This window comes from Neovison vison, chromosome 3 (assembly GCF_020171115.1).
Source record: "Neovison vison isolate M4711 chromosome 3, ASM_NN_V1, whole genome shotgun sequence".
In the NCBI taxonomy this organism is placed as follows: Eukaryota; Metazoa; Chordata; class Mammalia; order Carnivora; family Mustelidae; genus Neogale; species Neogale vison.
The window spans coordinates 105968262-105981390 of NC_058093.1; the positions used below are offsets into that span (position 1 = coordinate 105968262).

Here is a 13129-nt window from a genome sequence, read left to right on the forward strand (position 1 = left end):
AAACAAACTCTCAACAACAGAGAACAAACCAATGGTTACCAGAGGGAAGGAGGTGAGCAGATGGGAAGAATACCAGGTGATGGGGATTAAAGAGGGCACTGGGTGATGTATGAAGTGCTGAATCACTGTATTGTACACCTGAAACTAACGTAACACTGTATGTTAATTACACTAGAATTTAAATTAAAAAAAAAAAAATCGAAGCTCCATCTGCATACAAATGAATTGTAGAAAGTTTATTTGCTGATCACTGATTGTTGAAAAACAATCCCACATCCATGATACAGACAAAATGATGGGTTATTAAATGTTGCTAACCTATCAAAAACTAACTTAACATGGTAAAAATAATCACACACACGTACTTCTCTCTCCATGTAATGTAACTTCCAATTTGAAGCACACGTTGAAATGCCCTTATGGGTTAAACGTGCACGCCCAACAGAGAACCATGTAGATGGTCAAGATTTTATTTTTTTTATTTGATGGTTAACAAGGAAAGCTGTAGTAAATGGTGACTTTTCTATCCAGGCAGAATAATTAGAGACAGCTATGAAATCTGCAAAGAAAACCAGAGACCAGGACAAAGGGGCAGCGTGAGCCTGGCTCCGGCAAGCTAGGCACCCGCGCATCTCAGCAAGGGCAGGTAAGCAGCTACTGACTGCTTTCCGTACAGCCTTGAACTGACAGTTTTCCCTCTAAGAATCTTGTCAGTGGTTGCACTCCACTGCATCTAGTTAAATACACAGAATTAGCCCTTACACTAAAACCACATTTTTCATAAGAAATAGAATACATTCAGAATCACTGATTGCTTTTCCTTCGTCTTTTTTTTCTTGAACGTGTAGGTGTCCGAGTCTCTTGTGTTTCTTCTTTTACACTGGGTATGGGCTGTTTGAAAACTATTTCATTATCTTTATCATCAACGTTCATCTTAGCCACTTCAGATTTTCGTTTCTCCAAAAATGTTGGCGTACAAACTGGCGTGGGGCCCTGGATTCAACAAGTAAAAGGTTGTAATACAGGAATATAGAAAGGTATTAGGAATGAGTTTACCCCCACCCCAACTGCCCTGTTATTTTAGGCTTGTTTACCCCTTTTGGTGATACAGCTGCACGCAATATACTCCATTATAGGCTATTAGATAGAAAACTAGACTTGCTACATTTATAGAGAGCAGCCTCAGTTCTCCCTACTGACTCAGTCACTTTGCTGAAAGGCAAACAATGCAGTAAACTCACGATAATTTTTGCTAACTTCACTATATCTGCTAAATCACCAGTAATTATTTACCAAAACAATCACAAGGTAAAATCTGCAATTTTACTAAAGTGCCAGGAGCACAAACTGGTTCTCCTTTTTTTTTTTTTAAACTATCTACTGGGTCGCCTGGGTGGCTTAGTCAGTTACGCGTCTGCCTTTGCCCCCAGGGTTCTTGACTGAGTCCAACATGTGGTGGTGGTGGTGGTGGTGGTGGTGGTGGTGGTGGTGGTGGTGGTGTGTGTGTGTGTGTGTGTGTCTTTGTCTGTCTGTGTGTGTGTGTACTTTCCCTCTCCCTCTGCCCCTACCACAACTTGTGTTCTCTCAAATAAAATCTTTTTTTTTTTTTTAATTACTTATTTTAAAAGTAATCTCTACACCCTATGTGGTATACTCACAGTCGTGAGATTAAGAGTTGCAAAATCCACCGACTAAGCCAGCTAGGTGCCCCTGCTTTTCCTCTTTCTAATCACTTTTAGAGCATCTCATTTCCAGAATACTGAGAACAATTTTACCTGGCTATCCACGGTCTTCTCAGGAGTGGTAGGAGTATGTGAAACCTTTGAAACCTTTTTCTTCTTCTTCTTCTTTGATAAGACCTTAAATAAATTTTAAGGGAGTTCATCAACCTGCATGTTTATCAGCAATAGTAGTCCTGAATATATTTCCCCATTTATCTTTTCCTAATATCTGGCATGTAATACGACAAATAAACAAAATTTTACCTGGCTATTTGTAGATTTCTGAAGACCAGTGTTTGAAGCATTTCTTTTCTCCTTTTTATGTAAAATCTTAAACGAACATAAAAAAAGTTTTGAACAAATGAACAAAAAAAAAATTTACATTTTTAACTTACCATTAGAGCCTTACATATATTACCAGTAAATTATCCTCAAATGACATAGCATTTCAATTTAAAAAGCAGAATGCACGATCTTAAGGTCAAAACTGGAAGGGGGGCCTAACTAAGGAATGGGCACAGGCTACAGAGGTTGAAGTGGGTCCAAAACCTGGAGCTGGCCACACAGAAAGCTGAATCAGAGATGTGTACCAGAAGAATGTGAAAAGGCAGGTCCCAATCTGCCAAGTTCAGGATTAGATCATGAAGCAGGGCTTTCACACAAAGCAGCAAATGGGCTACTGAGAAGCTTTCTCGAATGCCTGTTTTCCAGCTTCATCATCCCAGCTCCCACATGGTTCCCATGGGTTGTTGGTGGATAACCAACTGAGCCACCCAGGCACTCTAAGCTAATTCCTTTCAAGAGCTTCCTCTTCTGTATAATGGAGATCATAGGATCTGCTCTAACTAACTTTTAGAAAGGGCCTACAGTGCAGGTGCATAATGGGAATGCAGCTGGTTAATAAGCATTTGCCTTCAGCTCAGGTCACGATCTTGGGGTCCTGAAACTGAGCTCCCTGCTCAGCAGGGCATCTGCTTCTCACCCCCTCCACCACGCAACTTGTGTGCACTCTCTCTAAAATAAATAAGTAAAATCTTTAGTAGGGGAAAAAAGAACCTACAATGCAGTGTTTCAAAAATTTAGGCAAGGCCTAGCACATGATGAACACTGGGCTAGACACTTTATGTATAAAACCGTAAATATGTTTTATAGCTAATGAGGTACAAAGCCCACCCCAAGAAAAATACACAAAAAACATTTTGGGAAGCATTATTTACCAGTGAAGGAAAATCATAATCAATTCCTTTTTTAGCTAATTTCTTCCTGAGTAATTTTTCCTTCTTTTTAAATCGCTCCTCCATCTGTAGCTTTTGAAGAAGGGTCCGATTCTGATTATACCGTTTCACTGCTGGATATGATGGCTTTTTAAATGGAACATGCCACTCTCTAAAAAGTTCTTCGTGTACTTTTTCAGGTGGTATAAAATGACCTACATTTAAAAGAAAGAAAGAAGTTTTCAACCAAGTGGCAGAGAGGAGATTTTGAAGTTTTCACCAGTATCAAATCATCAAGATGATGTCTCTTGTTTACATGGAGAAGACTGAAACAATAAAATTAGGGACTAAAAGAAAGGCATTCAGCCAACAATTATTATTAAGTATCTACTTAAAAAATGCCAAGAACTGTTCCAGGAGCTAGAAACATGTAAATGAACAAGAGGAGTTGTATAAAGGAATGTCTTGCTGGTGTCAAGACACTGAGAAGCTAGCTAGCAGGATCTCAGGCTGTGTGACCTGCTGTACCACAAGGAATCACTTTCCACCTCATCTCTGCATACCTCTCTAGGACTCAGCTAGCTTACCGGTTACCTCTAGCTCTCTGCTTAAGGGCCCTTTTCAGGCTATGAAAGAATACTGCGACCATGTGCAAGGCAGGCCAAAACACTTGCATCAACCCTCAACCAATGGCGGATGGGGAGTTGATAGATAAAAACCCTAGTTCCCTTGCCTGTCAGATAGAATTATTCTGTCTCCCTGTGTTACCCGGCAGGATGGAGCCCAGCTGCCTGAGAGGTAATGTGCTCGCTAACACACCCTCAACAGTTCCTTCTCCTCTCACTTCTCTACTCCCTACCTGTACTTTCCTGGGCTCGCCTCCAAAATACACTACTTTCATTCAGGAAAAAAAAAAGACAATGAGGCTAATCTTCCATCTGAACTCATATCAGGGTTCAGAACCTTTTTTGTGATCTTTCCAAGTCAGATACAGCACAGCACTGATCCTACCAATGTGGTCCCCTGACACATCTTAGGCCACCTATTTCGCTCATTTCCTCCTGGCAAGAGCCACGCTTTCTATGTGTGAAATGAACCCATGACCTCATGAGGCCACTAGGATTCTGTCACGGCAACAGGAACAGAGAGAGAGAGAGAGAGAGAGAGAGAGATGCTATGTGGGCAGCTCATCAGCTACGTGAACAGATGTCTGTGGTTTGGACACCTGGTATGGTCACACACTCCACCATCAGCAGAGAAGCCAAAAGTTAACTCTGCCTCCAGAGGCACCGAGCTATAGACAGGGAAGCTCTGGGAATGAAAAGTGGGCAGCTCCACTTTCTGTAGGATAAACTAAGCTGGTGTTGTCTCCCCTCTACTCCTCATAGTTTCTCCTGTGAAAGAGCTGCAGCCAATGTCGTTTAGATGGACTCTCAAATGTGATTTCTGGCCTTTGATGTTATCCTATCTAGAATCTATTGGTGACTTTCCATTGCCCTCAGGATATATTCTCATCTCCCAGATTTTTTAAAGACTTTGTGGGGCTCGATCTCAGGCAGACATTCAATGACTGAGCCACCGAGGTGCCCCTATCAACTCCCAGATTTTTAAGGCCTTCAGTAACCTGACCTCCTCTATCTCCTATTCTCCTCACATTCCTTCACAGACAACTAAGTACAGTTAGTCACCTCTGGTTTTTTAGCTGTCCCATTAAGCCAGAGATGATAATTCCCTTCCCCTGGCTCACTCCTATCTAATCTTCAGGTTTCAACCAAAATGATACCTCCTCAGGGAAGCCTTCCATATCCCATTAGAGATAGGTCAGTTGCTCTGCCAATGTAGTAACTTGTCCCAATTCCATCTTAGCGTTAAAATGGCTCTCACTCTGGAAGGTTTTAAAATTCTAGAAAATGTGCTCATATCCTTGCACTTAAATACTGAGGAGAATCATCCCAGAGACGAAGTGGGACATCCAAGGAGCTAAGCAATCTGTCCTTCTCAGCAGAGCCATGCACCAGCAGGAGGCAACCACTCAATCCCACAGGCAAGAGAAAAGCACTTACACTTTAAGAGTCTTTCACCAAAAAGGTAGTTGTTCATCGTGTCAGCAACTATCTTGGCAACATCTTCAGATGCAAACTCCACAAAGGCATAGCCTTTACTATTTCCAGTCTGCAATGGAAAACCCACCACAAAAAGTAGAATCATTAAATTCTAATGGGTCTGGAAAGTCCTAAAATGTCATTAATTTAAATAATGTACATTAGGCCCATTACTGAGTAACATTATTCTAACTTCAATGCACTGTGCAGGGGCTGTTATGGGCAAAGATAAGATCTGGGGCGCCTGGCTGGCTCAGTCAGTACAGCATGCAACTCTTGATCTTGGGATTCTGAGTTTGAACTCACACTGGGCGTAAAGATTATGTGAAAATGTAATATATTAGAAAGAAAAGATCCAAAATAGGCAGGACATGCCTTGATTTTGAGGTATTCCTAGAATTTTGATTACATGATAAATGCATTATCAATGCAGCTGGAATTTACCACATGAAGGTAAGGCCCACATCTGGTAAGGCACACAGTCCTTTACTCATTACCAATTTCACTGATAGTCATTTTATTCATGTTTTCACAATGCCCAGCAGATAGTGCGATGTTTCGCAAACAATCCAGGTCATCTAATTCTCACTTTGTATATAAGAACTGGAAAGAAACTAAGTCCTCAGTGTTGCCAAGCTCATCAATAAAATAACGTGTGCATTTTCATGTTTACTAATGACTGATCACCTTCATAACGGACGGCAAAGGGACTCTGTCAACATCTTCTGAAATACATGTCCTCGATTCCTGCCCTCAGCACTCCTGCCCTCATCACCTTAATAATAAGAGCATGGGTTCTAGCATCCAAATGCCCAAGTTTGGAGTGCAGCTGTGACAATTAGCTAAGTAACAATAAACCTCAGTTTTCCATTTTATTAAATGGGGACAAAATAATCACTCTCACAGGGTTGCTATGAAGAAATAATTCATAAATGCTCTACACAAAGTCTGTCAAGAGCACAAATGTTCCTGTAGGGTGGCAGAATATGCCATCCCCAAATATTCCACGTTGGCATAAGGATTACTTTAAGCTGAAAGCAACTGGAAGTAGTAAACAACAAAAAAGTCCTTTGCCCTCCTCTACTTGCCTAAAAGCAGGACATTAAATTTACAGGGTCCCAGCCAGAAACCTAGGAGGGTTGGAAAAACAAATATTTCCACCCCGCGGTTCTAATTACTAGTAATAATGGGAAACTTTCACAATTTTACATTTAAGCATATCTTTGGAAATGGATCAAAACTGGTAATACAAATTTTCTGGAAACAGAAAACATCCAATGATCAGAAGGCTCATTTCTAGCACCAACAGTGACACTAACTAGCAACGTGGACACACCCACTGTTTAATTATCTACAACAAGATTTTGGTAAAAATTTGTATGCCCGAAAATTCTTTATACTCCTCTCTCTTAATAGGGAGGGGAAAGATGGTGGAGTAGAAGAGACACATTGTGATACTAAACTTACTGTGCCACATAATTAACTGATATAAACCTTCTGAGAAGGGATTTAAAAATACAGTCAAGTGACTAAAAGCAAAAGCCAGGAGCACCTGGCTGGCTCAGCTGATAGAGCATGTGACTCTTAATCTCGTAGGTTGTTAAATTTGAGCCCCATGTTGGGTATAGAGATTAAAAAAAAAAAAAAAAAATTCCAAACACGTTTACCTATTTAACCTAGTAATCCCAGAATGCTGAAAGTACTGAGCTAACCGTCAAAACTGGGGTGAGAGGGGGAAATGGCACCTTTATTATGCAACAGCAATGCTGGATGTGGTAAATTTTAGTGCATCTCCTTAAGCAGCAAGCTTTCTATAAGACAACTGACCTGAACTCTTCAAAAAAGCCAAAGTCAAGAAAAGCAAAACAATTAAGCAAAAATGGGCAAGAAGATTGTTACAGATAGGCTGAAAAGCTAGAACCAAATACAATGCATGAACTTCGATTGGATTCCAGAATGGGTAGAGAATAACTAAAGACATTTTGGGACTACTGAGGATGTATGCAGAGGGACAGTACATTATAAACTATTATACTGTTGTTACGTAGACAATGTTCTATTCTTAAATTTATGATGAAGTATTTAGTGTTAAAGTATTATGACTATCACTTTCTTCAAAAGGCTCAGCAAAACAATGAAGTGTTCTAGAGGACAAGTAGAGAGATGAAGGTAATGTGTCAGGATGTTAGTAACACGTGAATCCAGGCGAGGGGCAGAGATGTTCATAATGTTCTTTCTACCTACCTGTAGCTTTGAAACACTTTCCAAATATAAAACTGAGGAAAACAATGGCTATATTGTAATCTGGGAAAACATTTACAAAATAATGTCCCAGAAAATGCAGAAAAAAAGTTTTCAGAAAAGACAATAAGAAAGGGAAAACATGTGAAGGCAATTCATAGACGATGGGAGTTCTAATGGCCAACACACACATAATGTTACAAGTGTCACAGTAAGGCAGATACAGAAACCATGAGCCTTCTATACTCAGTGACTCTGAGGATGAGGATATTCTGTAAAGCAGTAGTTTTCAAACTCTGAATGTGACCTTTAAGAAGGCAACAAAATCAATTTAGTGGGTCAGAAAAGCATTAAAAAAATCTAAATAGAAAGGTTAGGTACTGCCTTATGAATATTTCAATTATCTTTACATACATATATGTGTGTGCAGGCTTGTGTTATAAAACTTATTTCTTATAGTGGTCCAAAGTCCAGAGAATTTTATTCATTTATTTTTTAAAAAGACTTTATTTGAGAGAGACATAGCAGGAGCACAGGGGAAAGGGAGAAGCAGGCTTCCTGCTGAGCAAGGAGCCAGGCATGGGGCTTGATCCCATGACCCTGGGATCATGACCTGAGCCAAAGGCAGATGCTTAACCAACGGAGCCATCCAGGCACCCCCAGAATTTACTATTCCAGAAGAGTATGCCTATACCCGCACAAAGAATGTTCCTAGTAGATTCACCGATAACACAGAAAAATTGTAAACAAACAACTCCCCCCCCAAACAAAACTAAAACCCTAATATTCAATAAGAAGATGGATAAGCTTTAATATATTCAAGCAAAGGAACACAGCAACGACAATAAATGTTCCACGGATAAAATTCTAAATAGATTGTTAATGAAAAAATTCAGTTAAAGAATGATAAAATGTTGGGACGTCTGGGTGGCGCAGTTGGTTGGACGACTGCCTTCGGCTCAGGGCGTGATCCTGGAGTCCCGGGATCGAGTCCCACATCAGGCTCCCAGCTCCATGGGGAGTCTGCTTCGCTCTCTGACCTTCTCCTCGCTCATGCTCTCTCTCACTGTCTCTCTCTCTCTCAAATAAATAAATAAAATCTTTAAAAAAAAAAAAAAAAGAATGATAAAATGTTGATTTAAATACATAACATATATTCATTCATACACGAACACATCGTAAAAATTTAAAAGCACAAAGTAATGAAGAGCACTGGATTCACGAATACGAAGTCCCTGGACATGGGGAGAAAATGAAGAGGACTGGGAAGGGTACAAAAGGGACCTCAAGTCTACCTATAATTTATTTCTTAAAGAACAAATATCTGAAACAAGTGTGAGATCAAGTTGATATCTGATAAAAGTGAATGGCGGATTACCAAACAAACACTAAATACTCTAGCAGACTTTAGGATATTTAAAATATCTCACCCACATAATACGCAACCATTATAAATAGGGAAATGGAAAAATAAGGGAAGGAATACAGACAAAATGTTCTTTTGGTTAGGATGGAAGAGATACTAGGGCATTTTAAATCTAAAGTTCTCTTTAATGCTAACATGTTGCTTTGACAACATTAATATCTGTGATTTTATGATAACTAGCATATGATGGATGCATACCCTATCTCCTCACATACCAAATCAAATATAAAATTCAACTTTGATAAAATGTGGGAAAACTGTATCAAGAGAAAACAGATTCCAACAGTGAGAGATCTATGGTTACAACCAAAACTGGATGCATGCAGGGAAGAAAATAAAGTGGCCATTCTTCTCCTTCGGAAACCAACCATACAAATGTTTTCTTCATTAGGAGGTAGGTTCAGTATAATAGTAACATTTATAAAGGGTTTACTGTTATCAGGTATTGTTCTAAGAACTCTGCAGGTTTTTTACCTTGTTTAATCTTTGATTATGTTCTCCTACGAGGTGGATAGTATTTTATTCATATTTTACAGACTAGAAAACTGAAACATAGAGAAATTACATAGTTTGTCTAAGGTCACATAACTAGTGACCTGTACAGCCAGGGCTCAAACCTACATGGTCTGGCTTCAATAGCCTTGTTCTTAACTACGCACTATACAAACCTTTGCTATTACAGAGATGCATGTGCCAGAGGCTAATACGAGATGTTCGTAATGGCTTCTCAAACAGAAGTTCATCTATTCCTGGCAGAAGCCACAGAGTAAGTATGACTCATTTACCAGGATTATCAATTTAATTTGAAGATTTGGGGCAATTTTAAAAGTAAAACAAACATATACAGTAACACTGATTTTGCTCTTTTCAGTTTCAGGTTTGAAATCTTACCCACCCCCTTTTCTGAAATGAACTGTGACAAACAATATATGATCACTCTATAAACTGTCAAATCTCATATACTTGTAAGAAGCAAAACAATCTAATTTAATCTCACCCGTTTACTTCTGGACAGTCTGAATTTTGTAACAGTGCCAAACTGGGAGAAATAAGCCCGGATCTGGGTTTCGTAGAGTGCTGGAGGTAAGTGGCCCACGTAGATTACTCCAGGAGTCAGTTTTTCTTTCTCCTGTCGCTGAAGACATATAGACCAGGTACATGCGAATGTTAATTTAAAAAAAAAAAAAAATCACACTGCAACATAACCTGCAAAAACCCTCTCTCTCAGTCCAAGACAAAAGATCAAAAACCTTCCCTGTTTTTTCACTTACAGAATAGTAACGGAAAAATTAGGTGTCTACCTTTTCAGGAGGACAATGGTCAAGGGGTGGATTGTCTTAGCCTGTATTGCAGCACTCGGAACCCTGGAAATGCTCAATCAACTACATGATGAACCAATGGATAGGCAAGTAAATCTTTGAACACATCATTTCTAATCTTCTGGTCAAACTCCACATAAACGTACCCTTCAACTTTGCCTGCACATCACCGCAGGTCACGACCACCTAACCGAACAATTTCCAGACAATTTCACAGTGTCCACCAACCTGTCAGCACCTCAGTCATCATGCTCTCGCCTTCCATAACAAGCACTTTTAACTTTTCCAAACATGTGTGTGTTTTTTTTTTTTTAAGATTTTATTTATTTACTTGACAGACAGACATCACAAGTAGGCAGAGAGGCAGGCAGAGAGAGAGAGAGGGAAGCAGGCTCCCCGCCGAGCAGAGAGCCTGATGCGGGACTCGATCCCAGGATCCTGGGATCATGACCTGAGCCGAAGGCAGAGGCTTGAACCCACTGAGCCACCCAGGCTACCCCAAACATGTGTTTTTGCTTAAAAAAAAAAAAAAAACCAAGGCGAATAAAACCTGATGCCAGAGGCCCTAATCAGTAAATGGAACTCTGCAAAGTTTGTCTTTTAAGACCCCCCAAATCACCAACCAGGCAAACAACCCTCCCAAATTCGGGTGCAAAGCAGAGCGGTGGCGTCTCTAACCGGAGGATTTGCGGTATCAGAGTCCATTCCCTACAGCCGGCCCTCCCCTTGCATTATCCTAATTACGTCCCCCGTATTTCCACAGGAGGACGCTACGGCCTACACGGCTAAATCCCATCTCCCTATCAGCATAACCCTCTCGGTCTCAGAGATCTTGGCCTTCAAGCTCATGAGGTCTGCGGCCCACCCTGGGAGTCGCTGGAGGTAGCGGACCTGTCTGTCCCCTCCTCTCTCAGTCCGACCCGCGGTGGCTGCTCACCTGGGTTGCGCGCCGACGAGCCTGCGCCACCTCCTTCTGAAACTTGGCCTCTTCCTGCGGGTTTAGCGACAGGAACGGCTTGGCCGGGCCAGCAAAGACCGCCATGACGACGGCTTCCAGGCCCAGGAGCCCCACGCGGCGCCACCGGAAGCACCAAGTGCTCAGCTCACCAAAGCGGATGTGGGGGAGGAGACATGCCTGGTGACGCGCGGAGGCGGGACAAAGGGCGCCGGGAGCGGGGCGGAGCTCGGGAGGGGCCACCGAGAGCTCGGGCGCCCCCTGCTGGCTGGGCGGCCCTTGGCCTTGCTCTCATTTCCACCACCTGTTTAAACTGGCCAACGGTACTTGCTCATGCCTACACTGCGGCCAGCCACTTTCAAGGAGAGGTTTAAAAATAAAGACCCAGGAGCGCCTGGGTGGCTCAGTAGGTTAAGGCCTCTGCCTTCGGCTCAGGTCATCATCCCAGGGTCCTGGGATCAAGCCCCACATCGGGCTCTCTGCTTGGTGGAGAGCCTGCATCCCTTTCTTTTTCTCTGCCTGCCTCTCTGCCTACTTGTGATCTCTGTCAAATAAATAAATAAAAAATCTCTAAAAATAAATAAATAAAAATAAAGACCCAAACAACGTGCGTGCCCTTGAGGTTTTGCCAATCATTCTTTTGTAAAAAACATTTTATTATTAACTTACAATCTATTATTTGTTCAGGGGTGCAGGTCTGTGAATCATCAGTCTTACACAACACGCAACACTCACCACAACACATACCCTCCCCAATGTCCATCACCCAGCCACCCTATCCCCCTTTGCCAATCACTCTTTAATTCTTTTTTATATTCTTTCTTTCACACACTCATTTTTTGAGCCCTTACTGTGTCCTCGTGTCGTGGCCCTTAGGGAACTTAGAGATTGGGGGTAGAGGTGGAAAATGATGTTTGGGGTGGGCTTGGCACAATGGGAGACATAAGACCCCCGTGGGATAAAGGCATGCTGGGTGACCAAGGAGGCCCCTCAGAGTGGGTGGCATTTGAGTTGAAACCTGAAGGCTGTAAGGAGCCACGTGTGAAGACCTGGAAGCTCCCTATGCAGGTGGGGTACCCTGGATGCACTGCCCCTAGAGCTGGAAAGAAAGAACCAGCCAGTGTGGTTGGAGCTCAGCCATGAGGGGTGAGGGGCAAGGGCCAGGCTGGAGCTTCAGGTCTCTGCCTGTCAAGGTTTAAAGTTTGGGTTTTATTGTAAACACAAGGTGATGTTAGAGGGTTTGTGTGTGGTTCTGAGAGAAAGAGAGAGAAAGCATGCACACATGCAGGGGGAGGAGCAGAGGGAGAGGGAGAGGGAGTAGCAGACTCCCCGCTGGGCGGGGAGCCCAATGTGGAACTTGATCCCAGGACTCTGGGATCATGACCTGAGCCAAAGACAGACCCTTAATCCACTGAGCCACCCAGGCGCCCCCGATGTGAGGGTTTTAAGCAAAGTTGTAGCTGTTTATACTTTTAAAATACTGTCACTGGCCTGACCCTCTGAATTTAGTACTGACCTCCTGAACCAGGAAACTCCTAGAAGCTTCTGCCTGTGAGATTTTTTAGAGAGAAACTAACAAGCTGTTGGAACAGAAAAAGAAACATTTGAGGATGAAGGCCTGCACAGATGATTCAGAAAGCGCTTTAGCCTCATTATAATGGTCAAATCCCCTCTGAATATTCATACCAAAGCCTAATAAAAGGGTCCCGCTTCTCCTTCTTTGGGGAGTCAAGGCTTTGAAAGTCATTCCCCACAATGTCCTTGTTTGTACAAATAAAGTAACCTCGTGAGGCAACCACATGGTACAGTTTCTGTTTGTAGCTCACTGAGGAGTAGGCTCATGTTGTTGGTAACAATACTACTCTAGTAAGGGTAGAGGATGGACTGGAGATGTTAAAAAGAAAAATTCAGGGGCACCTGGGAGGCTCAGTCTGCACTATGTTCATCACATTCCTGCACCATTTAATAAAGCCAGTAAAACTTCGAACTTACTTGGTTGGGTTTGGTTTGTTTTTAAAGATTTTTTTTTTTTTAAGTAACCTACCCCCAACTTGGGGCTCGAACTTATAACCTCAAGATCAAGAGTTGCATGCTTTACCAACTGGACTAACCAGGCACCCCTGTTATTTTGTTTTGTTTTTTTAACACAGA

The 13129-nt window shown here is 42.0% G+C and overlaps 1 protein-coding gene across 1 annotated transcript; it reads right to left on the reverse strand.

The window, feature by feature from the left end:
* Positions 1-221: 221 nt before the first annotated feature.
* NIFK (nucleolar protein interacting with the FHA domain of MKI67) lies at positions 222-11129 on the reverse strand. Its single transcript, XM_044242670.1, has 7 exons — positions 10961-11129; positions 9702-9839; positions 4999-5107; positions 2939-3150; positions 1986-2051; positions 1776-1859; positions 222-993 (listed from the first exon to the last, which is right to left on the reverse strand). Exons 1-7 carry the CDS (start codon positions 11063-11065, stop codon positions 805-807), a joined length of 903 nt encoding a protein of 300 aa, XP_044098605.1. The 5' UTR covers positions 11066-11129; the 3' UTR covers positions 222-804.
* Between the last annotated feature and the right edge of the window lie 2000 nt (positions 11130-13129).

Excerpts from the sequence above, each read along its gene's own strand:
- NIFK (XM_044242670.1), bottom strand. The coding sequence starts at position 11,065 with ATGGCGGTCTTTGCTGGCCCGGCCAAGCCGTTCCTGTCGCTAAACCCG. Across the intron at positions 9,840-10,960 it reads CTCGTCGGCGCGCAACCCAG|CGACAGGAGAAAGAAAAACT; the intron begins GTGAGCAGCCAC and ends ATATGTCTTCAG. Across the intron at positions 2,052-2,938 it reads ATTATGATTTTCCTTCACTG|ATTTTACATAAAAAGGAGAA; the intron begins GTAAATAATGCT and ends TGTTCGTTTAAG.